The sequence below is a fragment of the Hippopotamus amphibius genome, chromosome 8, assembly GCF_030028045.1.
Source record: "Hippopotamus amphibius kiboko isolate mHipAmp2 chromosome 8, mHipAmp2.hap2, whole genome shotgun sequence".
NCBI classification, from domain to species: domain Eukaryota; kingdom Metazoa; phylum Chordata; class Mammalia; order Artiodactyla; family Hippopotamidae; genus Hippopotamus; species Hippopotamus amphibius.
In genome coordinates, this window is record NC_080193.1 from 5,178,289 (window position 1) to 5,202,647 (window position 24,359).

Sequence of the window (24,359 nt, forward strand, 5' to 3'; positions counted from 1 at the left end):
CCCTGGTCCCAGACTTGCAAGTGCGGGCCTGCGCCCGGCGCGGCGGCGGCAACCTCCACCCTCCTGTGCCTACTCGCCGCGCCCTGAGCGGGGCTGGGCTGTCCCCGGGCCGCCTTAGGTACTCCGGCCCCTGCGCCCCCTAGCCATCCCGATCCGTCCCCTCTCCCGGTCCCAAGACCTGCCACCTCGCCCTCAACCATCCCCCCATCCCAGCCGCTCCCGAGCTGGGCCCCAAAGGCGCAGCTACCTCCCACGAAGCTTCTCGGCCCCGTCCCTCTCCACCCACACGACCCAGCGCCGCGGCAAGAGTAATCTTGTTCAGTCATTGTTTTCCCTGTGTCATTCCCGAGGTCGAGAAACCTGTGGGCTCCTTATTGAAGCAGGGGGACGCCCCCTCCCAACAGGTCCCGGGGGACACACCCTCCACATTCCACCTGGTGTCTCCCACTCTTGCTTACACTCTCTCTTCAGCACCATTAAGGGCAAAAGCATCAGCACAAAGCAAGTACTCAGTAAAGGTAATCCTTCCTCCATTCAACAAATATTCAGTGAGGAGCCTGTCAAGAGCACCAACAAGACAAGAACTTATACTCCCAGAACTGACACTCACAGGGAGGGGAGAGGCCAGTGGACCAACAGGAAAATAATGTGAACTTCAGAGAGCAAAAAAATGCTACAAAGACAAGAAAATAATGATATTGACAGAGGATGCTCTTTGGACCATTTTAAATAGAGTGCTGGGGAAATGTTTTAGCAAAGCAGAACACAGCTCTACAGTTTATGCAATCTTTCACATCTCAGGCTAGTTTCAGAGGAGGAAATGGGGGGGAGTTGAAATCAGGTTTTTTTGGCCAAGTCTGGGGGTTTATGCCTCATGGCAGTAGCTCCCATCTGTCTTTACTGCCCTGCAGAAAGGCCCCCCGCAGGCTGGGTACCAGCCCCTTCCTTTACTGTGCTCTCTTGGCCTTGTGTAACCAGAATGGGCTACCGTGAGAAATGAAAATGTGGGGTCCCTTGGTCAAAATTATTAAGAATTTCAAGATGGCAACAACAGAGCTTTAAACCAAGCCTGGGGTCCTTCTAAGCTCTGGGGCCTGTGTCATTAACTACACACACTCCAGAAATGTTGCAGGCCCCTGAAAGCTGGCTTGTAGGACAGAGCTCAAAAATAGTGTGCAAGCCCCTCCCCCCACTGGCTGCCATAAGAAACATCTAACTGTCCCCAGGCCTCCCTCCCCTCTTTTCCAGCGTAAAGCCCAGCACAGGTGATGGAAACAGCACACAGAGGCTAAAAATACAGCCAATCAGGTCTAGGTCAGGGCATGTAATGGTTCAAGGTCTTTGCTCAGTTATGTGGTCCCTGGCCCTGGCAAGGAGCTGCCTGAAATATTCATTTCAATGCTTCACATGCCTCAGTCCTTACGCAGCTTCATTTCATGGAAAGAGTGAGGGCATTGGCTGTAGCCCCTGGGCCACCAGGAAGATGTTGGTGTCTGTCTGTCTGCTGGCTCTGCAGTCAGGCCCTTGGATTCCTCCTGAGGGCAGCAGGATTTGCCAAGAAGCCAAGAAATCTCAGCTGATGGAGTTTGGGCAATCCTGGAGTTTGAATCTCCAGCTGTGATGATTTCTGCTCAGAGGGTAGTCATGCTGTAGAGAGAGCACTGGATAAGGATTCTGACTATAATGACAAGAATAGCAAATGTGTACTGAGGATTTGATGCTTTAAGCTCTCGGCGGGGTGCAGTGTTTGTCATTACATTTCGCATATGATGGTAGCCCTATGAGGTAGGCACCCTTACCAGCCCCCTCATACAGAGAGGTTAAATGGCTTGCTCAAAGGTCGCCTAATGGTGGAGCCTGGGCTTTGACCCCAGGCAGTGGGACTTCAGGACCACACTCCTCATCACCATGATGAATTGCCTTCCTGTCTTTATGGGGTTCTAGCAACCAATGCTCACTGAGTGGTCCAGGGCTGGGATTGGGGTGAGGTGAGTGAGGCATTGGCCTCAGGCACAAGACTTATGGGGCCCCCTCAAAACTCAGTAATCAAGATAAATAATCAATTTTAAAATACATTAAATATATTTAATGGACAGTGTTTTAATGCAATATCTTTAAAAACTCTAAATGAATGCCAAAAATTAATGATGAACAGAATCTCAACATTTTAAATAGAAATGGGATTTAGATTTCTGATTTTCCTTTAGCCTCAGGCTTGTCTCAGCACAGTACTATTACTGATCTTGTCTCGCAGATTCTGGGTCAGGCAACTAGTGATGGAAAATTCAAGAGAAGTAGTAGTTTGTTCTGATGGGGGTGAAGGGAGAAGAAGAATTTAGTTTTGAACATAATGAGTTAGAGGTGTCTGTGGGGCATCCAGGTGGCCACGTCTGAGAACTCAGAGCCAGATGAGAAGGCGCGGCGGCATGGGCAGGGCACCCACCCTCATTCCGCATACTTGGCCCATGATAGGTGTGTATTCAGCACATGTGGTCTAAATCACTGGTCCTCTGGGTTTGCATCATGATTTAGGAATCTTTTCAAATTCTCTCATCCAAAGTTTTTCTCTTCTTTCCTAAAACTTCTACATCACGAACCTCAGATGTGTTCCCATATGGGTGTGGAAGTTTCCTTGCTTGGGTGTTAAAATGAAAACATCTTCTGAGGAAATTAAAAACAACTAAATTCCACTGGAATTTGGGAGTGGGGCATGAAGGAGAAAGATGAGAATTCATATACATTGGCTCAATTTCCTCTTTATTCACTGACCCTCCGGAAAGAGAATAGGAGCTAAGCGAAATTAAAGAGAAGAAGAGTGGTAGTGAAGGAGAAAAAGAAAGAAGAAAGATTATTGGAGCTAAAAATACAGTGAGGAGTGCCTGGCTAAGCATCAGAGCCCGGCAGATGTGTTTCCAAATAGAAGCGGTGGTTTAGATATGTCAGGAAAAACAGCTCCAAAGGATGGGTGGAAAATAAAGGTTATTTAGACTGAGCTCAGCAGAGTAAAAAAGGTTCATTGGCAAATCAAACCAAGGAACAGGCCTTTCTGCAACACGGAAGCCCTATGGCCTCAACCCCAAGTTCTCTGGATCGACTGTTGGCACCAACAGTGGAAACTCTTGCCATAGTTTCAGGACCCTGGACCAAATAGAGTCTTTCCATTCTGACTTTATACTTCTGAACAAGCTTCAACAGAGCAACCTCTGTTAAAAAACTGCTTTCTTTAGTGTATCCTCAGGTACCCGCTTCCCTTTCCATCCAGCAAAGCAGGGATATTAGGGACAACTTCTAAAACCTGGGGGAAATGCAGCTCCTGTAGATACATCACCTCCGTAAGGTCGATAAATCTGACAAATGTTTAGTGAAGGTGGATCGTGGGAAAAGAAATGTCAGGATACACAAGTCAGATCAGAATTGTCCCCCAATTCAAGAGGCTCATTTCTTGATGACAAGAATTTACTGTGTGGCACAGGGAACTATATTCAATATCTTGTAATAACGTATAATGGAGAACAATCTGAAAAATTATACTTCAATTAAAAAAAAAAAGAGGCTCATTGCTTGGCCTCATGAACCAGATGGGTACACATGAAGGACCTGGGTTGAAGTTCATATAAAATGTTGGGTTAAATCACTCAGACCATAAGCAACAGGGGTTCAAGAAAGGGTCAGATGAGTGAATGGGCCATAATATTAACAACATTAGGAACTGGGACTTCCTAGGTGGTGCAGTGGTTAAGAATCCGCCTGCCAATGCAGGGGACATGGGTTCGATCCCTGCTCCAGAAAGATCCCATATGCTGCGGAGCAACTAAGCCTGTGTGCCACAACTGAGTCCATATGCCGCAACTACTGAAACCCATGCACTTAAAGCCTGTGCTCTGCAACAAGAGAAGCCACCACAGGGAGCCCGTGCACCACAATGAAGAGTAGCCCCCACTCACCGCAACTAGACAAAGCCTGGGTGCATCAACGAAGACCCAATGCAGCAAATAAATAAATAAATATGTTAAAAAATAATAATAACATTAGGGAATTCCCTGGTGGTCCAGTGGTTAAGAATCCATGCTTCCACTACAGGGAGCTCGAGTTCAATCCCTGGTCAGGGAACTAAGATCACACATGCTGCACAGCACAGCCAAAAAACCAAAACAAACAAACAAAAAACATTAATAAGAACTTTATTTATTGAACACTTTGTGCCAGGAGCCATGCCAAGTGCTTCACATGCGTTATCCCATTTCCTCATCATAGTGATCCTGGGGTAGGCACTCCTACTAGCCCCATTTCACAGAGGAGGAAAGTAAGGCCCAGAGATGTGAATTCACTTGCCCATTGAGAGATGATCTGGGATCCATCAACAGCACTTGATGTGGTCTGTGTCTAGATGTGGTATGTGGATGGGCCAACCAGATTCAAGGCAGAGCATCACAGTGTATCTGAGTGGATAAGAGCAAGGGTGGTGTAGACCCGGGTTGGGTTGAGTCCAGCCTTTGTTGGTTACTAGCTTTGGGGCCTGGTCACGGTCCTTGAGCAACTGGACCTTCAGTTTCTTCATCTATGAAGTAGAGATGGCAGCAGCACCCGAATTCATGCAGAAGGCTGTTGGTAGCATTTGGTGAGATGATGTTGGTAAAATGTCTAGAACCATGTTTGGACTACTGTGAGCATTCAATCAACACAGATTTTACTGAAATAGGAGAAATAGCACAAGTCAAATTACCCTGAGTTATTTCTAAGGAACGTGAGAGTTACTACTGGGGCAGGGCCAATTGAAGGGAGTTACACGGAAGGGAGAGAATGTAGAATTTGAAGTCTATACCAGCTGCCATCTGTGTGAACAGCTCTGTGCTAGAAGGAGATTCTAAGTGCTCCTTGAGTCAAAGGCCTAGGAAAGTAAATACATTTGAGTGTCTGGAAAGAGGTGGTGTGGGAAAGCCAACCGCAAGATGGAGGAGGAGAGAAGGGAAATAGAAGAGCAGCTCCATGTGCCTTTCTTGCCCTTCTGGCCCTGCCATGTGGAGTAAAGGCAGACTGTAGCCCCAGAGCCTGGTGGCACTTCTCTGGGGTTCACCGGCTTTGAAAGGATGCCGGCCTGCCTAGTCTCCAGACGTTCGCAAACCCTTCCCAAAGACAAACCCTTTCCAGAGCCCTGCTCTAAAACTGACCCACCTCTCTGGAGGTGAGTCCAGGGTTCACCACTGAATGGGCCCCATTGTCCTCTCAAGCATCTGTGGGTCCAGATGCTGGTGGCCTGGAGGTGGTTCCACGGCGGCCTGCAGTGCAGTCTGCCTGTGACTTTGATTCACTCCAGGGACAAAAAAATCAAACAGGCAACACATATGATTCCAGGAACTCCTGCCAGGCTCATACTCTGTTTTTCTACCATTTCGCTCTCCTCCCCCTGGGGAGGGAGCCTCCTTTGGCACTCTGTACATGAAAAATCAAAACTACCAAGAGGGCAGGCACCTGATAAGGAGCTAGGCATTGCCTAAGAGTTCCCAGGAAGAGGCGTCTTTGTTCTTGTTTCAAGCCCTTGACACCGCTAACAGCTCTAATTACTGCATTTGCCATGGGATGTAAAATAAAACCACATTCCAGAAACCATGTAGTCTCCTGGGGAGATACATGCAGGCAGAGGTGCCCAGGGCTGCAGGAACGTGTTCTTTCATTTCTGGTCCCTAACCTTGGCAACTATTCTGAGAACTTAACAGTACCTTCTTTATATGCATGGAGAAGGGCCTTTTCGCACATGTAAGGGTGCACCTCACTACCTGTATCCACAAATCTGGTCTGCATATTTGACTGTTGTGTGCAAAGCATGCTTCTTAAGAATGTCAGGACCTTCAAAATTCACCTGAGTCATTTTCGGGGAAATGAGGGCTTGAGAAGTTCCTGAGGCTGTAAGCACAAGAAAATAGAACTTCTTCCAACATAATTTAACTAGAAAAATCTGATGATGTAACACCCACACCCACATCACAAACCAAAGTGACATCACAAATACTAGAGATAATAGTTCAAAACTGCCTGCATGAGACCCAAAATCTAAACAAAGAGCAATTTGCCCACACATGACTGAGGCAGAGAAAGACAGGTGATAGAAATATTAAAACAAAACAAAACAAAACAAAAAAACAAAAAAGAAAAAGGGAAAAGAAAATACATATTTCTTCCCCCTACTAAGCTAGCTAAAATAAAATTTAAGGCAACCGAAATATGGTAAGGTGATTTTATTTTATTATAGATGACATTTCTTAGAAAGCTGGGTCTCTTTAAGTGTGTGATTCTAATCTATCCAAATTGTTTTCTTGTTCTTGGCTGGTCCTGGGAAATGGAGGCCAGCATCATTTACATTGTGCTTTCGCCTTTATAGACCCCGGGGTCTATTTCCCTGCTTAGCAGCTTTTCTTGGTTCATGTAAGCCTGGTTAGAAAGTGGTTTCAGGCCTTGGCAGGATTTTACCTGCTGTCATTTCTGGGTTGCAGAGTAGTTGAGGAGTGGCTACAGCTCCTATAGGAAGCTTGAATGATCCGGTCTCCCATTCCTTTCCTGCCATGATTTCCCTTAGCTTTCCAGGAGACAGAAATTGTCTTTAATTCCTTATAAATGCTCCTGGACCCTCCCTCCGCTTCCAGCCCAAACATGCTATGTTCTTTGAGAGCCTGACCATCACTGTGACCTTGTGAAGTTCTACTGCTTCCCTACCTGGTACAAAAGGCTCTGGTGAGCAGGATAGAGGATGTGTAGAAAGATTTCTAAGAGCTGTGTGGAAGGAATGGTCTACAAAAAGATGTTGATACTTTACCTCCAAAGTAGACTTTCCAGGCTCTGCTTGAGTATTGGTCTTTTTTATTCCTTTTCTCCCCCTTATAATTCTAGCATCCCATCTATGTGAGACGAAACCCCAGCATTCCTGCCTATGGACTCCGACAGTCTATCTTACTGAACACCAGGTTTCAGGACTGCTATGTGGACTCGCCAGCTCTCACTAATGTCTGGACAACCAGAACGTGTGCAAAGCAGAACATTAATGTCTCCGTACCAGGTACCACCACTTCTTGGGAAGTTGTAAAGAACCCATTAATTGCCAGTTCCTTCTCCCTGGTTAAACTGGTGCTCAGGCGACAACTGAAGGAGAAATGCTGCCCAGTATCACGCAAGTTTGCAGACGCAAAACCCTCAAAGAGATTAAAGCCCAAGGATGATCCAGCAATGAAAGCCACCTGGAGGGGCGGGATTAGAAACTCCATCAGTTCTAAGAGCGAGCAGCCAGTGGGGCAGCAGCCAGGCTCACCCACGTGCAGGAGGCCTGCAGGAGGCATCAATGGGGTAGGTGATGGCTCGTGGTGGAGAAAATGTGATGGGGTGGGGAGAGGGAAAGGTAAGCCTTTCTTCATACCAAGAGAAGGAAATCGTAAAGACAGTATTGTTGGGGGTGAGGATGGGGGTGGGAGGCGTGATATGATGAAGAGAGTACAAATCTGGAGTCATGTGTATTTATCCTCTGCCCAGTTCCAGAGGAAGATAAAGTGACTTTCAGAAGAGGAGTCAAAAGGAACTTGACATGAAGGGAAAATGAGGATGGGAAAGGCTCAGACACACACGCTTGAACCCAGGGCTGAGCCACAGACCTGGCCATGAACTTCCACGTGGAGAACTTGGCATCCAGAGGCCTGATCTGAGTCCAATTCCGTTAGTCCATGGTGGCCAGCAGAGCTCAGAATGCACCCTGGAGCTAGGCAGTCAGGATTCAAATCCCAGCTCTGACAGTAATTGAGGGGGACCGTGGGCTTAGTCTCTTTCTATCTTGGTTTTTGTCATCTGCAAGAGAGGGAGTAACAGCCCTTCCTTCATAGGGTTTCATGAGGATGAAATTAGTTAATACATGGAAAGGGCTTTTGAGCAGAGGCTGACACAGAGTAGATGCTTAGGGTCCTGTGTGGCACTCAGTAAGTGACAGCTGTGGTCCACCTTCTGGCTGCGTGGCCTCGGGCAAACCCATTCCAATGTCCTTGCCTTTAAAGCTGTCTCCTGCTGACCTTACAGGGTAGTGGGGAAATGCTCAAAGTGGCATCCCTGAAGGAATTCGGTAAACTAGAACATGCTAGACAAATGTTGGTTGTGGCTGTAACCAAGACTCGGGGACACAAATCCCAGATAATTATCCTGAGCTCCCTTCTCAGGTTTTAGCTTTGACTTCTCTGCTTTCTTCCTGGCTAGAGTAAAGAAAGTTCAAAGGAGAAAAAAGTAACAGTCTGCCAAGATCTTGAGAGCAGATATGCTGAACATGTGGCTGCCACCCAAGTGCTACCCCGGGTCATTGGGACAGCGTCCTGGAAGGGCCGAGCCTCGCTTCCTGAGACCAGGAAGAGACAGCAGTTGTCGGAGGACGCGTTAACCATCCACGGCCTCCCCACAGAGGGCTACCGGGCTCTGTACCACGCAGTGGTGGAGCCGATGCTGTGGAATCCTTCAGGGACCCCCAAGAGGTACAGCCTGGAGCTGGGCAGGGCCATCAAACAAAAGCTCTGGGAGGCTCTGTGCAGCCAAGCTGCCACCCCTGAAGGTGCTCAGAAGGACCCGCTGCCGGGCAGGAAGCGGCCAGAGGTCCACGAGGAGCCTGTGCCCAAGAAATGGCCCAAGTTAAAGAGTGAGAGATAGGAACAAGAGCTCAAGGGATTAGGATATTCTCTGCTAGATACCTGAGAAATAAACACCACTTTGCACCTTCCACACGATCTCAGAGCACTTTACAAATCAGTGATTACCCTCCCCAGGAAACAAGACAGATGGGTATGAGATTCACTTTAGACTCAGGGCCCCTTTCGACCTTCATGATTTGGTCATTTCCAGGCTGGATGCTTAAGCTTTTTTCCCTACAAGTCCCTTTTCCTTAAAGAGGGGTTGGAGGACCTCAGTCTTCCAGGTAGGAAAAGGCCTGGCAGATTGAGTCGACGGTTATATCTAGCCCACAGTCCCTATTTTCAAAAAGTGAACTGCTGGGATGGACCACCATTCCTTCCCCTCATGGGGCTAAGCAGAAAACTGGCTGCCACCCCAGGGACATAGTCTCAAACGCTCTCTTTCGAACGCTTGCCCAGGATACCACCTGGATCCCCAATAACTTGACCTATGTGTTAACAGGAGAGGCAATTACACAGATGCTCCCATGAGCGAGCTGACGTTATTAGGCACTGCTTCACGCAGACCTCTCCTTTGTGGAATCTGTACACCTTTACCACATAGAGAAATGACAACATACAACACGTACTTGATAAAATTGTATTTTTTTTTACAGTCATTTGTACAGTTTGTTACAAAACCATAGAAGACTACAACTTGTTTTAAATTGTTTTTGGTCGGCAAATATGTAAAATCTGTGTGCAATTATCATGTATTTACAGGGCCTCATGTTAGTCATTTTCAATGATTATTCCAACAATGTCACACTCTCAACATAAGACATGGCTTAAGATAAATATATTAGTAAATAAATATTCTGAGAACATATTTCCATAAATGAAATGTGCTGCTATACATATACAGAATATACATAAGTTGTTTTCTAGCCTTTAAAACATTTTTTTTAATGGTAATGTTGGAGAAGGAGCCCTTAGACCACTTTATTACAAAATCTTTACAGCAAAGTCTTTACAAAATATCTTTTAAGTGCTATGGGAGAAATTAAAAAAAAAATTTAAAATAGTGCCTTGTTAGACCAACACAATAGTTTATATAAAGAATAGAAAAAGGCAGTTCTGTTTAAAAAATAATACTCTTGATTAGTAATTATTTTTTAGACCTCATTTTAAAAGCATTAGTCCTGCATGAGCTTTGAGTAGGAACTAGCAGCACGTAAGGGAGGGTGTGGGCCGTGGGACAGCAGAGGGAACTTACAAAATGGTGTGGGTTAGGATTAGGGTTAGGGAGAGGCAAAGAGATGGAGAGTTAAGGCCAGCATCCTGGGGTTGTGTCTACTACAAAGAGGTACCTGGTGAAACAGAACTCCCAAACTCCCATTTTTAACTGGTTCTAGCACTCTTCAGTCTACATGGCTGTCCTGTACCCGAGGCTGGGCCGCAGGACCATGCCCAATGGTCACATTCCTGCGTGCGTGCGTGCGTGCGTGCGTGCGTGCGTGCGTGTGTGTGTGTGTGTGTGTGCGCGCGCGTGCGCAACGGGGGTGGGGGGTGGAGGGTGGAGGGTGGGGGTGGGGTTGGCTCTCAATGGAAGATGTGATGCTCCCAGTTGCCACGGCTATATAACCCCCACGTGCCACTGAGAGGCCACCAAAAAAAGGTACTTGTCATCATTGTTGGAGTCTTACGACTTTGAAGAAGACATTTCTTTTGATTTGAATGGTGAGGCAATATAGTTGGGCACCATATTCTGGTGACCCAACACACATTTAAGACAATGGCTGAAATGTAAAATCTGAACATTTCATTTTTCTGTTTCTACCACCCTATAAACCATGAAAATAAAATGTGTTTCTTTGGCCCTCTGCAGTTACTGCTGTTTCCAATGAAAATTGGATGCCCCAGTTGAAGCCACATGCTCTCCTCGTCTCTTTATTGCTTAAGGCTGTTGAGGAGTGGTTTTTCCAGCCAGGGCTAAAGCAAGCCACTTTGGGGGTACGATTTCAGACAAGGAAGATAATATGCACCCCAAAAAAAAAAACACAAAACCACAAACAAACAGACAACATCTCAACGATGAGACGCTGCTTTTTGTAGTTCGTGTTAGAAGCCATGGCCCCCACCCTTTCCCTAAAACCACAAGATGCACGCTGCTGTCCTCAGCAGCTGCTGCTCCTGGCCTGAGCAATAAAGGCAGCCCAGATCACATGTCACGGGCTCAGGCGCTTCGGACGCCCTCGCCAACAGGTGCGCTGGGCACAGGCGGGGCTGGGGGTGGGGCTCAGCCCCTGAGGGACTGCACCTCAGAGGCTGGAGGGCAAATCTCACCACAGTGAGTTCCTTAATGGCAAATGGCTCAACTGTTCAAGGCTGGAATTTCTTTCTGACGTATCCTGGCTGGAAGGACACACATTTCCTCATCCCAGGCTGGGGTTTTTAAGAAATAGGGATTCAGTAAGATTCTCACACAAAACGTTCTGGTGTGGACCCTGGGCTGACCTCCCCCCGGCCTGACTGGAGAAGAGCCATCACCGTCCCCTGGCAACCTGGGGTGGGTCTTTGCTTCCCCCCCTACAGGGGGCCAGGATTCAAGGTTCCTATTCAGCAAATGAGCATTTCAGATGACAACAAACAGCTGCTGAATAAATGAATAAGTAGAAGTGACCGGAAGAGTTAGCAAATACAAGGGCTAATGTGATTAGTTTCTTCTAAAAAAAATTTTTTTTAAGAACAAGAAATACATTGGACACAAAGGATAGCGATCCCTGATCTGAAATAGCTTTAAATAGATTCTCCCTTTTAAAATGGAAACAACTTTTAAAAAATGGTTTGGGTTTTTAAACTCTCCCTCCCTCTGAAAACAACAAACGACACAGGACAAAAGGCTGGAACAATACATAAAACCTACCCTTTGGGTCTAAACTATCTGATAGTCTCTTTCTCTCTGTCTCATGGAGAATCAATACATAATAGTGCATTAGGTAGAAAGGACAGTAGACATTGGCAGGCGAGATGAGCAATTTCAGCCACGAGGCAGAAGGCTGAACAACCCTGAAGCGATGGGATGGGAAACGTATCATTCAAAGGGAGCTCAGACCCTGTGCGGTCCCGGCCACGCGCACCCAGGAAGGCAGCCCAAGGCCTGAGTAGCGGGGTGGGGGGGGGGTGGGTGAGGGGGGGTGGCCACGCCCACAGGGACGCATCCGTACAAGTCCGCTCCGGGGCGCCCCTCATCCCTCCTCTCCCCGAGCTGGGTCAGACACCAAGGCTGCAAAACCACGTACATTCCTCCTGGGTGTCTGTCCCCACACACCCCATCTAGCCGTCTCTGAAGCCAGTGGCAGGAAGCCCAAGAATCAGGACTGTGAACTCTGTCCGTCTACTTAGGACGATGACCGGAGGGGACAGGTTGAGGACATTGGGCAGAATCGTCCCTGTCCCCTTGGGGCTTACGTAGCCATGACTCGTCCCAGCTCCCCAGTGCTGCAGACCTTCCGCCCGACCCCGAGCTGTTTCCATCAGCTGCCAGAAGGCGCAGGCTGGAGAGGCATGGCTTCCGAGAAGGCCTGACATTTTGTACGTTGGGATTTGCCACGAGAAAGAAAGAGGCAGCATTGCATTGTTCCTCAGAGTTTGTACCCATATCAACTAGCTTTACTTCAAGTTTCTGGTTCATTTTCTAAGGCAGGTGTAGCCCTGAGCTTTTCAAAGGCCTGAGCTCCCTCCAGGGAGACAACAGTATCTACACATGATGTGGTTCAATTAATGCAGCAGTGATTTTTTTTTTTTCAGCAAAAGTTGGCGGTTAGGGTTCTTTAAAATATATATTTAAATAACTTTTTACATTTACATATAATATCTTAAAAAACAAAGCAGAGAAGTCAATCCCACACACCTCGGAACCCCAAGCACGCACACTTTACAAAACAGAAGAGTAACATGTTATCAAAAGAGGCTAAAGACTCCGAGAATTTTTTGTCTGTTGGTTTGTTAATGGGGGTAGGGGGTTGCCACAGGTGGCTCACATTTTGGGTTGAGAAGGAGGGCTCTATTACCACTTTTGTGTTTGTCAAAGCTAAAAAAAATTTTTTTTTTCTTTCTGTAGGAAGTCAGAGTTTGGAGTCTCCATACAGTTCCCATTTCCACGGAAGAGTTCCTTCTGAGCTCAGGCTCCGGGGCCGCCACTCTCCACCGGGCGAGATCTCAGTCCTGGGAGAGAGAGAACAACGGTCAGGGGAGGAAGCCAGCCCCGCAGGCTTTGGGCGCCACACGCAGGGACCAGGAAAGGGACCTGGAGGCCCATCCCAGCCTGTGGCGGGCTCTCGGGAAGTGACAGCTCTCGATCCTGGACGGACTGCGTACATGGTAAAGGGCTGAAGCGGAGCCGCCTTTCTGAGGGCCCCGGAGCCTTCTAGAGAGCCAGCGTCCCTCATCGGGCTGTGCAGAGCCTTCTGGAAACCCTTAGGCAGCATGAAAACACCACGTACAAAAGATGTGCCTTGGGCTCTGTTGCAGGCACCGGGAAGACCCCCATCGCAGAGCTCCCAGGCCTCACAACAAAGTATTTTCAGATTGTGAAAATGTGGGAAGTCAACAGAGGGTATGAGAGTAAGCTCAGAGGGGGCTGGCGGGAGGCACTTAAGCCGAGATCTGCAAGAGAGGAGCGGCAGAGAGGCCTGGAGGCTGGAACGCGCCTGGCACGTTGGAAGAACAGGACGGGGGCACAGGCGGCTGGTGTCGTGAACAAGGAGGGAAGCAAGAGGAGGTCCGAAGGGTCAGCAGAGCCTGATCATACAGACCTGGGCGAGGGGTTTACATTTCTAAAATTCGGAAGGTACTGGCAAGTCAGTGAAGTCTTTTCTTGTATAAAGACAGAGACCTGTGTTTTAAAAAAGAAGACTCTGGAGCCCACGTGGGGCAGAAGGTAAGACCAGTCAGAAGACTACTGCCCTTGCCCTGGAGACAGGAAACGGGCAGGCTGCGGACAGCAGGTGGGGAGCAGAGCAGATCCACGTGGGGTTTACTTTGGAGATGGAATTGTCCCAGTGCTACCCAAAGGTGCTAGACTGCACACTGTTCACTACTAAGACAAAATGTTTGGAAACTTTATTGCAATTTGGTGATGTCTGCTGAATCTAATAATAAAAAATCTGGATTTGAATTTTGCATGTCTTTTTCTAAGTTTCATTTTCCTGGAGATTCAATCTTCTGGATCAGGGAAAACCAGCACTTGTGCTTCTCACAGACAGCCTGAAAAGCCCAGGACCCTGGAGCGTGAGGGACAGGGCAGGCTCAGGGATGGGGCCTGGGCTTTTGGCCTGCGCATCGGGGTGGGGAGACTTGGAGAAGGGGGCGCAGAGGGAGGAACTCAAGACACTGCTGTGGCAGGATCGGGTGGGATGCTTCTGCGGCATCTGGGGGTGAGATCACGGAAGCAGAAGGCCCAGCAGGTCTGGAGGTCAGAGGAAGAGCTGGGTTGGGGAGTAACACTTGGAAATCATAAGGTACAGATGGTTTTAAAGCCAAGGGCACCAGGAAAGTCACTCAGAAAGTGACAGTGGGGAGAGAAGACCCAGATTCTGGCCTAGTGTCACCACCTGCTCTCACCTGCAGCCTCGGCAGCTGTGGTGCTGGACTCCTGAGTGTCCTGGGGGGCACTGGGGCTGGCCTCAGGGGCCCCCCCATCCTCTGGAGGGCAGGGAGGTGGCAGCAGTGCCCTGGCCGGGCAGCACAGAACCCGCTCTTCTTCCTGGGCTGCTCCCAGGCCCCTGCGGGGCCACAGGGCATCCGGACCTGGCAGCGGCCCACCCCAGGGGCTAAGGTCACAGGTCCCTTGGCAGTCAGAGGGCAAGCCCAAGTCACAGCCCACATCCTCCGGAATGATGGGGATGCGCTGGCTCAGGTCCCGGGCCCCAGGGTGGCAGCTGGGCGGAGGCTCCTGGGCCAGCGCGTACTGCACGCGCACGGAGAAGTCCTCGGTGTAGCAGCCGCCGCCCCCGCCCCCGCCCCCGCGGGCCACCTGCTTCTCTTCATAGAAGCAGCAGGGCAGGCCCTCGTACTTCACCCCATCTGTCCGGGGCAAATGGTCCGGGTGAAGGCCATACGGGCCCTGAGAGCTTCCCGGCTGCGACTCCCCACCCGGGGGGCCGCAGCCCTCACAGGGCGGGGGGCCCAGGAACAAGGGGTCGCCCCCGGCCGCCCCCGCGCTGGGCTCCGGCGCAGGGGACTGCGGTTCACAGCAGCAGGCACACGACGGCCCCTCCCGGGCCCCCTTCCAGGTCCTCCTGAGGTCCAGGGCGGCCCCGGGAGAGGCCTCGAGCCCCCCGTCTGAGGTAGAGCTGTTGGGCCCCCGGGGCTCCAGGGAGGAGCTGCTGCTGTAGTTCATCTCCAGGCTGCAGGTGGACAGCTGGTCCCCCGAGGGAGAGGCGGGCCCGGGCCAGGGCTCCCCCCGCCCCGCACCTGGGCCGCGCACCGCCGGGAGCTCCTCGGGGGGCGGGGAGCCCTCGAGGCGCAGGACCGGCCCCCGGCCCGAGCCCTCCACATCAACGGCGCGACAGGGGCTGCGGCTGCGGTAGACGAAGGGGTCATAGTCGCTGCTGAGCGAGCTGCGGAAGGTGGAGCAGCTCCCGTACACGCCCTGGTTGCTGACCTCCGTGCAGTCCACCACCGAGTCGCTGGACGAGCAGCGGCACTGGCCCGAGCTGCCGCCGCTGCTGCTGCTGTCGCTGCCCGGGCCGTCGGCCAGGTAGCCGCTGCACACCGAGCGGTGGCCGTGGTAGCAGCTGAAGCTGGACGCGCTGCCGCTCTCCAGGTGCGACGCCGGGGCCACGTGCGCCGCGGGGGCGAAGAACAGGCCGCCGCCGCCCGGGGGGAAGGCCCGCGCCGGGCCCGCGGGGGCGAGGCGGGGCGGCGGCTGCCCCTCCTGCTCGGGGTAGCTGAGGCCCCGGAAGTAGTAGTGCTGGTACATGGCCTCGTACTGGGAGAAGCAAGCTGCCTTGGAGAAGCTGCGGCCAGCGAACTTGGGCCTGCGGAAGGGGGCGGCCGGCGAGTAAGGCCGGTGCTCCAGGCCGCAGCGGTGAGGGGCCAGGCTGTGGTCCAGGGGGAGGGGCGGGTAGCCGCGGAGGTAAGCGGGGGTCTGCGGCGGGAAGAGGCCCTGCTCGCCGCGCCGGTCCACGGTCAGCAGCGTGACGGGGTTCCCGTGGGCGTCCATGCTCGTCCTCGTGGGGTAGGCGGGGATGGCGCTGGCCCTGTGCACGCGGCCCGGGTAGTGCACCGGCAAGATCACCCTCTGCTGCCGGCCTCGCGCCAGGCTGCCGGTCTCCACGCACACGGCGCTCGGGTTTCCCTTTTGTTCTGGGGAGAGGCGGAGGAAACAGGTCAGCGGGGCGACCACGCTGCGACCCAGGGCTCGAGGAGCGGGCACAGACTCACGACCCTGGCCGAGGTGCCCAGTCTCACGACCCTGGCCCATTCTAAGCTGCCACCAAACCCGACCACGTGGGCAGAGGCTTCCTGCTTCTCCACCGGAAAGGTGGTCACTCCTGTCAGGGTCCATCTCCCACCTCCCAGCTGCTCTGCACGGCATAAGGCTCGAAAGAGCAAGAGGGACACCGAGAGGAAAGGCGTTCTCCCTCTTGGGAAAACAGCTACGTGGAGGGCACCCCGCCTTCCCGCCCCTCATCTACCACCTCGTGGACGCGGCAACAGCATCACAGCCCCAAGGTACCAGGCACAGCAAGCATCACCACTGTCATCCTGCTGTGGAGACTGTGGGCCCAAGGCCTGGAGATGCCCCATACCCAAGGTCAGGAAGCCAGTTCATGCCAAAGCCAGAACCCAAACTCAGGGTGATTTTTCTAAGGCCTCCAAACCCCAAGCCCTCACGCCTCCAAGTCCAGGCGGCAATGCTGTGGTGGTTTGCTTGCTCACCAGCCTGCAGCATGTCCTGCTCCTGCTAGGTACTCAGTAAAGACAGTGACTCTCCAGCAACAACAGAGGCAGCAGAGAATTACCTATGATGTTGTGTCGACAGTGGGGGCAGGTGTGGTGCTGCAGCAGCCAGGGGTCCACGCACTTCCTGTGAAAGCGGTGAGTACAGGGGATGACCCGCAGTTCCTGGGAAGGAAGAGAGGACACATAGCCTGAAGGGAGGGCACAGGCAGAGGGTGATCCTGTCTTCAGCCTGGCACGTGCTTCTTCCCATGGAGCCCAGAGTGGACCAAGGAGCCCAGTTCACCGTGGCGGTGCCTGGAGGCTGCCCCTCCCCATCTCTAGCTACAAGTGGGCTCTGTGCACTGGAGTTGGGGCCCACACACAGTTTCTAGGGAGAAGCACACGGCCCTTCAGCCAGCTCCTTTGGTGTTGAGGGAGGAAGCAGGCTCCTTTCTTGTAAGGAGGGCACTCACACCCATGCTGCACACACAGGACTGCCAGAGCTGTGTGCTAGTACAAATGGTCAGCCTGGGGGCATGGAGGGATGGCTAGATACACCCCCAAACCTTTTGCATTTCTGGGATGGTGGCTGCATCTGGATTCCAAGATGGGGCAAGGTAAAAAGGAAGATGCCCAGACTCATGACTGACAGGTGGGACAGCCAAGGGGCAAAGTTCTTCTGTGCGCCCCTTCACTGCACCCTTAGCACTCACCTGGGGGTACATGGTTTAAAACAAAGCACCCGACATGGAGAGGAGGCGATGGGGTTCTAAGGCAGGCAGAATCACCTCTAAAGTTCCTGAGCCACGAACACCCGCCACACTTGCTAATTTTACTTTGATTTTCCATGATCTGACCAGCTTAATGAAGTAACATTCAAACTAACACCTAAGGCTGTGCCTGATCATGGCAAGAGTCCTATCTGGGGACTTCCCTGGTGGCACAGTGGTTAAGAATCTACCTGCCAATGCAGGGAACACGGGTTCAATCCCTGGTCTAGGAAGATCCCACATGCCACCGAGCAACTAAGCCCGTGCGCCACAACTACTGAGCCTGTGTGCTAGAGCCTGTGAGCCACAACTACTGAAGCCCACGCGCCCTAGAGCCCGGGCTCTGCAACAAGAGAAGCCACCGCACTGAGAAGCCCTGCCCTGCAACAAAGAGTAGCCCCCACTCGCCACTAGAGAAAAAAAAAAGAGGTCTATCTGGATTTTCTCATGTAACCTCCGTGATCACCTGGAGTACAGGTCAGTCTTAGGCCCATGTCACAAGCAGAGGCAAAGAGAGTAGTCACTTGCCCAAGATCACTAAGGTAGAACCCTCCTGGGCCCAGATGAGAAAGCAGGCCGTCTGCAGGTGGAGACCATGCGAGACTATTTATCTGAAGGCCTCTGCAAAACCTCTTTTTTCCTCCAACACTCTACACGGCGGCAGGATGCCTTCATCAAAGGGGCATCAAATGCCTGCAACTAATTCTCAAGTGGTTTGCTTCCCGCGTCCCCAAATGTGTGTGTATGCATGTGCCTCTGTCCAGAAGGAGATGAGGAAAATGTGGTAAAATGTTAACAGCGGGTGACTCTAGGTGAAAGAGGCAGCATTCATTGTGTGATTCCTGCAACTTTTCTGAAAGTTTGAAATTTTCAGAAAAAAGCTAGAAGGAAAAAGGGGACATCGCATCCCTTGCCTCTTTATAAGTAAAAACGTGACTGTTCCAGCTTCGTAGGAGAGGTTTGTATCAAGTCAAGTCCCACAGTTTTCAGAAGAGCAATTCTAAAATTAAGTGTAAATGTTCTTAAAACTAGACATTTTTTTGGCCCATTATATATTTTTGATCAACTTCCAAAACCACCTATGTTCAGCCGGGTGCTGGGGAGAGAGTGTCTTGTGTGTGGCCACCCCCTTCTGGGGGGAACAGCAGTTCAAAGGTCTCAGGACGTCCCCTGGAAACCTAGGTGGCTCAGCCCTCCTGCCACAAAGCTGTGGGAAAAGCCCTCAGGCCACTGTCCTTCCAGGCCCTGTGCACCTCTGAGGGCCTGTCCACCTCATCCCCACCCAAGACGGGTCTCGCCTCTGCTGTTACCTCTCCGTCAATGTACTTCTCCAGGCAGATGGCACAGTCGGACGTGGAGCTGCTGCTGAGGGTGTCCAGGGCCCCGCAACTCCCCTCCCGGCGCCCCTTGCTCTTGGAGTTGAACTTCCTGGTTTCCATCTTCTCCAGGGCCTGCACAGCCAGCCTGTTCATGGAATTCTGCATGGCAGAATGTGGTCCATGTTAGGGTCCGGGACATTTTAACAGCAGTAGTCACCCCCAGGGTCATGGTCAGCCAAACATTAGTCTCCATCAGGCCAGGAGAGACTTCTGAGAAATCACTAAATATTCAGAGGCCACAGCACAAGGGCACAGATCTTCTAGACTCCTGAGTGTCCACAACATCAGCCCAAGCAGCAGTACCAGCAGAGGTCTACTTTATTTGGCCAACTCTGCTGTGTGCTAAGGGGTCCTCCCTTCACTGAAGAACATCCTGAGGGTACATGAGTCCATGCGTGGGGGTGCCCGGCACTTGGCAAACTGGACGCACTCGACAGACACCAGCTGCTGCTCTGTCAGTGATGGCCACCTAACCCTTGAGAGAACTCGGTGCTCGGGGACATCACATTGCTACACCCCTGAAAGTCTAGACTCCTGAGTATCTTCCCATTGCCCTCTACCCCCAAATTCTTCCTTCCTAACAGGCACGCAGCACTGTGCCAGCTAGGACACTAGACAGGCTACCCTGTTTATTGAAGATTGCCTGGAGGGCTTGGTAGACACACATTCGGATGCAGCAGGTCTGGGGCAGGGCCTGAGGTTCTGCACTTCTACCAAGCTCCCAGGTGACGCTGATGCTGCTGGTCCCCAGATCATATTTGAGGAGCAAGGCTCTAGGGCTCGTGTTAACATTTAAACATTTCTTTGCAAAAAACCCCTGCTGGAAATGGCCCCAGGGGCCAAGGCCTTTGTAGGAGCGGCCGTTTTGGAATACAGACAACAAAATGCCATGAGCTTTGCTCTGGTTTTTCTCCATCTTTGTCGGGTTTAGGCCACTGGGAACGGGCTGCAGGTTTTAGGATCAGGTTTGCACCAGCAACGGGGCAGCAGGGATGAACGTTCACGGGCCGCTCTGAGGCATTACCTGACTGCGTCGCTGCTTCAGCTTGATTTTGACGAGAAGAATGAGGCAGACCAAGGAGACCACAACAAAGAAAGCCAGGAAAATCCCCATATCAAAGTATTCAGTGGGTTGCTGGAACAGAACACAGACACAGTGAGTCACAGCTCTCTTCAGCCTGGGGATCGGCACAAGGGCTGGGTCGGCCCTGGCTGGGAGAAGGACGGGGACACTGGGCTGCATTTCCCCTCCTTTGTAGGACACACTTGGGGTTCTGCTAACATATGCACAGTGTGCTACCCAGGCCCAGGTAGTGCCCTGCAGTGTGGCGGGGGGAGGCCTGCAGCGGTTTCAGCCAGGCCTCCTAACAGCCAAGAGAACTCTGTTCGTAGAGCCTTGCTCCCTACGGAATAAAGTGCGCTGTACCCGGTAGGAGAGGCCCTTCCAAATAAACACAAATATCACATTTATGGGACAAAGGAGTGAGTGTCATGTTTTGAGGGAACAGTGATTACTAACCATATAATTAATGGTTTACAACAACTCAGAAAGTTGTGTGCTGCTTCCACAAATATCAGCTTCCACTACAGTGAGTCATATTTACCAAAGCGCTCTTTTTTCCTTTAAAAAGCAGCCAGCAAGTCAGTTCTTCTGCAGACTCCCTCTGGTTTTAGTTCTTACCTTTTCCTCATGGCACTCTGCCTCCTAAAACCTTAAAGCTGCCTCAGCTAGGACCTGTGTTTAGCCAACAGGAGTGGAGTTTTGCTGATTGAATGCTATGGGTATTTGGGTATTTTGTGTGTGCAAAAGAGTCATCCTCGATGTGAATATTCCAGTATTTGTGGGGAGGAAATAAACCATCTATGGGGCACCTGGTCCAGCTTCCTAGAATCTTCAGCCTGAGGTTAGGCAGAAGATGCCAGCACTGTCCCTTTAACACACCTAAGAGAAGCCTAAAAAATGAGGCTATTCACTAACCACCTGGAAGTCGTGATCTCCAATCCCAGTTGCAAGCTTACTTTTCCAGAATCAAATACAGGTTAGGGGGTTTCAGTAACGCATTTACCCCACAGGAAGAAGGAAGCACAGGCCTTATCCTCTAGTCTAGGCCAGACGGAAGGAGGGAGATACAAGAAGCTGAGTGTGGGGTGTCCTTCCCTTCAATCCTCCTCAGTTAGCCTTTCACAGGGAGATGGGACAGAAGAGAAAAAGGACAGGAAGTTACCCAGAGGGGACACCGGGGGGAAGAGACATCCGGTCACAAATCATCTATCTCTGGAAGGACTTTTCAAATCCCCTCTAGAGGAACCGGGTGAAATTTTTCCCTGGCCTCCAGCCTTACATCTGATCTAAACCTGCAGGAACCTGGGGCACATCAGCATTTTAGACGGAGAGAAGGCGGGAGCAAAAGGCCGAAGCCCAAGGAGGATTTAGGCACAGGCGGCAGCAGGCAGGTGGCAGCGTGGCCGCCGGTGGAGGCTCACTCGAGGAGGGCGGTGCTGGATCCTGGCTCGGGCCACTTTCTGCTTGTTGACGATGTTCATCAGCTTGATGGCGTCTGCACCCTTCACGTACACCACCGGCCTCTTGAGTGGGTCTTCTGAGCCCTGGTTTAGCTAAGGAATGAGAGGAGGTCCTGGTTAGACACCATAATGACTTTAAGAAGCAGAAGAGAGAAAGAAAGACTGAAGGAAAAGAACCCAAAATACCCTTTGGGAAATCCTCAAACTCCTCAAGCATCTTAGGTGTGGAGGTCCAGAAGGACGAGGCTGGGGATGATGCCTGTTTTTAGGATGGATCGGGACCCCAGAAGGGTCTTTGAAAATGTCTCCCAGCCCCCAACTTCCTGGCTCTTAACTCCTCTTAATACACTTGCCTTGGAGTATGATGTGCAAACATGGAGAACTAATGGGGGCGGACAAGCACGAGGGCCCCGAAGACAAGGGCAACACGGCCATGAGAAGCCAGGCTAAAAAAGGAGGTCCTTCTCTCAGGAACACTACAGTGTTGGCCTGGGCCAAGGAGCTTACCTGGTCAATAGCTTCTGGGTTTTCAGACACATCGAAGATGACAGCAGTGGCTCCCCGCTGCACAGCTCGCTTGGCCTGGCAGAGCGAAAAAGAGCAGGTTGGCACCCTCGTCCTTACCTTTCCAAAGCTGGCCTTGGAAATCAGACCTGTATTTGAATGCAGAATCTGACAGTCACCAACTTATGTGACTGGGTGAGTTACTAACTTTCCTTAGCTTCAACTTCCCATTTGTAAGAAAAAAACAGGGGGTGGGTGGGCATAGTACCTTGTACAGTCATGCTGAGAACCAGATGAGTTAGAAATGGTGAAAATAAATAACTGGGTGCTCAATTAACTTTTGTCTCCCTATCCAGCCTAAACCTTAAAATCAAACTACAAATCAACAACCTACCCTGCCCAGTCAGCATAAAGGTATTGGTTTTAATATTTTCCACTATGAACACAGGGCCATTGGCAACTAAAGCAAATGTCTTTGGTCCTTTTCTTGTGGTCCTGCTTCCTCCCCACATCATCCAGCACTGCAGTTAGAAGAACGTACTGAATATTTCTGAAGGAATCTCACAACAGTCAATTTTAATAACTGACATAAGCTGAAGACCTTTGGAGATGCTGTCAGGGGAAAAAGCTACGAGAAATCATTGTAAACGGGGATTTAGAGCAGTTGGCTGCCAAACCTGGCTGTACATCAAAAACCACTTGGGAAGTTTGTAAAGCAGATTTCCTGGCTCAAACCACAGAGACTGATTCAGCAGGGCTGGAGGAAGGCCCAGGAAACTGAGTTCTGAAAGTTTTCTGAGGGATTCTGATGATTCAACTACTCGGGGAACTACTGATCAGAGATGAGATTAGAATGTTTGAGGAACAAATGAGAAGGGGTGGGATTCTTTTTCGGAGGAAAGGATTCCTTTCCACCCCAGTGAACCTTCTAATTTCATGTCCAGCTAAGGGGACAACAGGGTAAAAGCTGAGGAAGAAGAAGACATAATCCTTGCTTTTAGGAACCTGAATCTTGTTAGGGAAGCAAGACACCTCTAAAGGGGGCAGGGGGAACCAAAACAAAGACCAAACCTCCTATAAGATGGGCAAATGCTGGCTAGTACTCAGAGGTCAAGAAAGTCTCTATGGGCCAGAGTGCTTGAGAAAGAATAAAATCTGAATCGCTTCCACAGAAATAATCACTCTACATGGACGCAGCACAGGAAAGCAACACTGAGCCTTAGACCGGAATAGCGCCAGAGCAATGGCTCCACCAGCCACCAGAGGGCAGTCTTACCCCACAGCTTCTAGGACAAGACAGCTCCCTGGACTCGGTACTCAGTAAGTAGGACAGTGAATCGTCAGGGATGCAGCAAAGTCCTCCGCAACTGAACAAGCTCAGGCACCTGAGTGATGTGCTACAGAAGCTGTCCTTGTTCTGCTGAGGACCCTTTCCTGTTCAACTGAGATTCGATGCACTTAGTCTGCTCTGCTGCTGGCCCGTCCCACCCTGTTTTCCCGCCAGCGCGCTGCATCAGAGAGGGACCCCCGGCCCTGCCAGACAAGCTACCAATGGTGGGCGAGTGGCCGAGTCTCTTTCAGCCCCGGCCTCAGTTTCCCCACCTGTAAAAGGAGAAGGGAGCCTGTGTCATGAGGACTAGGGTCCCTTCCAGTTCCCTCGTGGAGGCAAGGGACGGTCCAGAGCGATGCAGAAAGAACTGCAACGGCTGTCACCTGCCTCTAGTGAGAGGACATGATGGCCCAGTGAGAAAGTTTGGGGCCAGGTGGTGTCACTCTCCCCCATAAAGCTCTTTAGGGGCACAGACCCCTTTGCTTGAGGTCAACAGGCCTTCAGGGGCCCCAGAGTTAACAGCAAGTGTGTGCCGGTCTTCTGCTCGCCGGGTAGCCCAGCCTTGTCCACAAATTCAGGGATGCAGAGGGGCCCTGAGGGACAGCACCACAAAGGAGGAAATAAGCAGGACCTCTCGTTCCTTTATTTGGCTTTCGTTCCCCGCTCGAGCACATCACACAGCACCTGCGGGGACCGTGCGGGCAGCTCCGTCTTGCTTCGGGAACTTCAATGGGCTGCACCTGGAGAGCCTGGCCGCATCGGGATGAGAGGCTGCAGGACCCCGGGCAGCGCGAGCCTTGGCTGCTGCCTGCTCCCGCCTCCAGCCTCCGCTCCACAAAGAGGCGGAAGTCTCGGGGATCTGGAGGCGGGCATGACCCCCGTGGGCCAGGCACATTTTAAAAGACATTTTAAACAAAACCTCGGAGGGAGAGCCAATCTCCTGGTTTCTCTAGTGAAAAGAGCAGGTCAAGAATAAGGTGCTTAAATCCTGTTTATAGCTCGACTTTATACACAACCAGGTTAATGTACAGAGTCCAAAGTACTAATATTTTGTTTGAGAAAATGATAATTCTCACAGTTAGCTTACTTTAAAAATTATGTTTAACGTAAACTGCTGTTAACGTAAGGTTGTGTTTCCCACACACAGGACTGGACAGCAGGCAAGTCAGGATTACATTGGGGATGCGCCTGTCAGGAGCAGGCTTGGAATTAACACAGGCCTTGAATAATCCACACTTAGAAAATGACACATTGATCATGCTATTCCCAAAGCAAATGA

The 24,359-nt window shown here is 51.1% G+C and overlaps 2 protein-coding genes across 6 annotated transcripts in view; one reads left to right on the forward strand and one right to left on the reverse strand.

The window, feature by feature from the left end:
- Window positions 1-7,125: 7,125 nt before the first annotated feature.
- On the forward strand, window positions 7,126-13,162 carry C8H22orf31 (chromosome 8 C22orf31 homolog). The gene is made up of 3 exons (XM_057744058.1): window positions 7,126-7,332; window positions 8,224-8,492; window positions 12,748-13,162. The coding sequence occupies exons 1-3, from the start codon at window positions 7,216-7,218 to the stop codon at window positions 12,803-12,805; spliced, it is 444 nt and encodes a 147-aa protein (XP_057600041.1). The 5' UTR covers window positions 7,126-7,215; the 3' UTR covers window positions 12,806-13,162.
- ZNRF3 (zinc and ring finger 3) overlaps window positions 8,981-24,359 on the reverse strand; it is a 138,937-nt gene continuing 123,558 nt past the window's right edge. For all 5 annotated transcript variants that reach the window (XM_057744050.1, XM_057744053.1, XM_057744051.1 and 2 more), the window contains 7 exons: window positions 21,754-21,828; window positions 21,208-21,339; window positions 19,748-19,858; window positions 18,655-18,822; window positions 16,655-16,757; window positions 14,250-15,995; window positions 8,981-12,851 (listed from right to left, as the gene is read on the reverse strand). In XM_057744050.1, the coding sequence (XP_057600033.1) occupies window positions 12,808-12,851; window positions 14,250-15,995; window positions 16,655-16,757; window positions 18,655-18,822; window positions 19,748-19,858; window positions 21,208-21,339; window positions 21,754-21,828 (2,379 nt within the window). In that variant the 3' untranslated portion in view covers window positions 8,981-12,807. The remainder of the gene's footprint in view (window positions 12,852-14,249; window positions 15,996-16,654; window positions 16,758-18,654; window positions 18,823-19,747; window positions 19,859-21,207; window positions 21,340-21,753; window positions 21,829-24,359) is intronic.

Bases quoted from the DNA above. Each gene is read 5' to 3' on its own strand.
- C8H22orf31 (XM_057744058.1), top strand. From the start codon at position 7,216: ATGAAAGCCACCTGGAGGGGCGGGATTAGAAACTCCATCAGTTCTAAG. The intron at 7,333-8,223 runs GTAGGTGATGGC...CTTCCTGGCTAG, and splicing joins CTGCAGGAGGCATCAATGGG to AGTAAAGAAAGTTCAAAGGA. The intron at 8,493-12,747 runs GTACAGCCTGGA...TTCTTTCTGTAG, and splicing joins CCTTCAGGGACCCCCAAGAG to GAAGTCAGAGTTTGGAGTCT.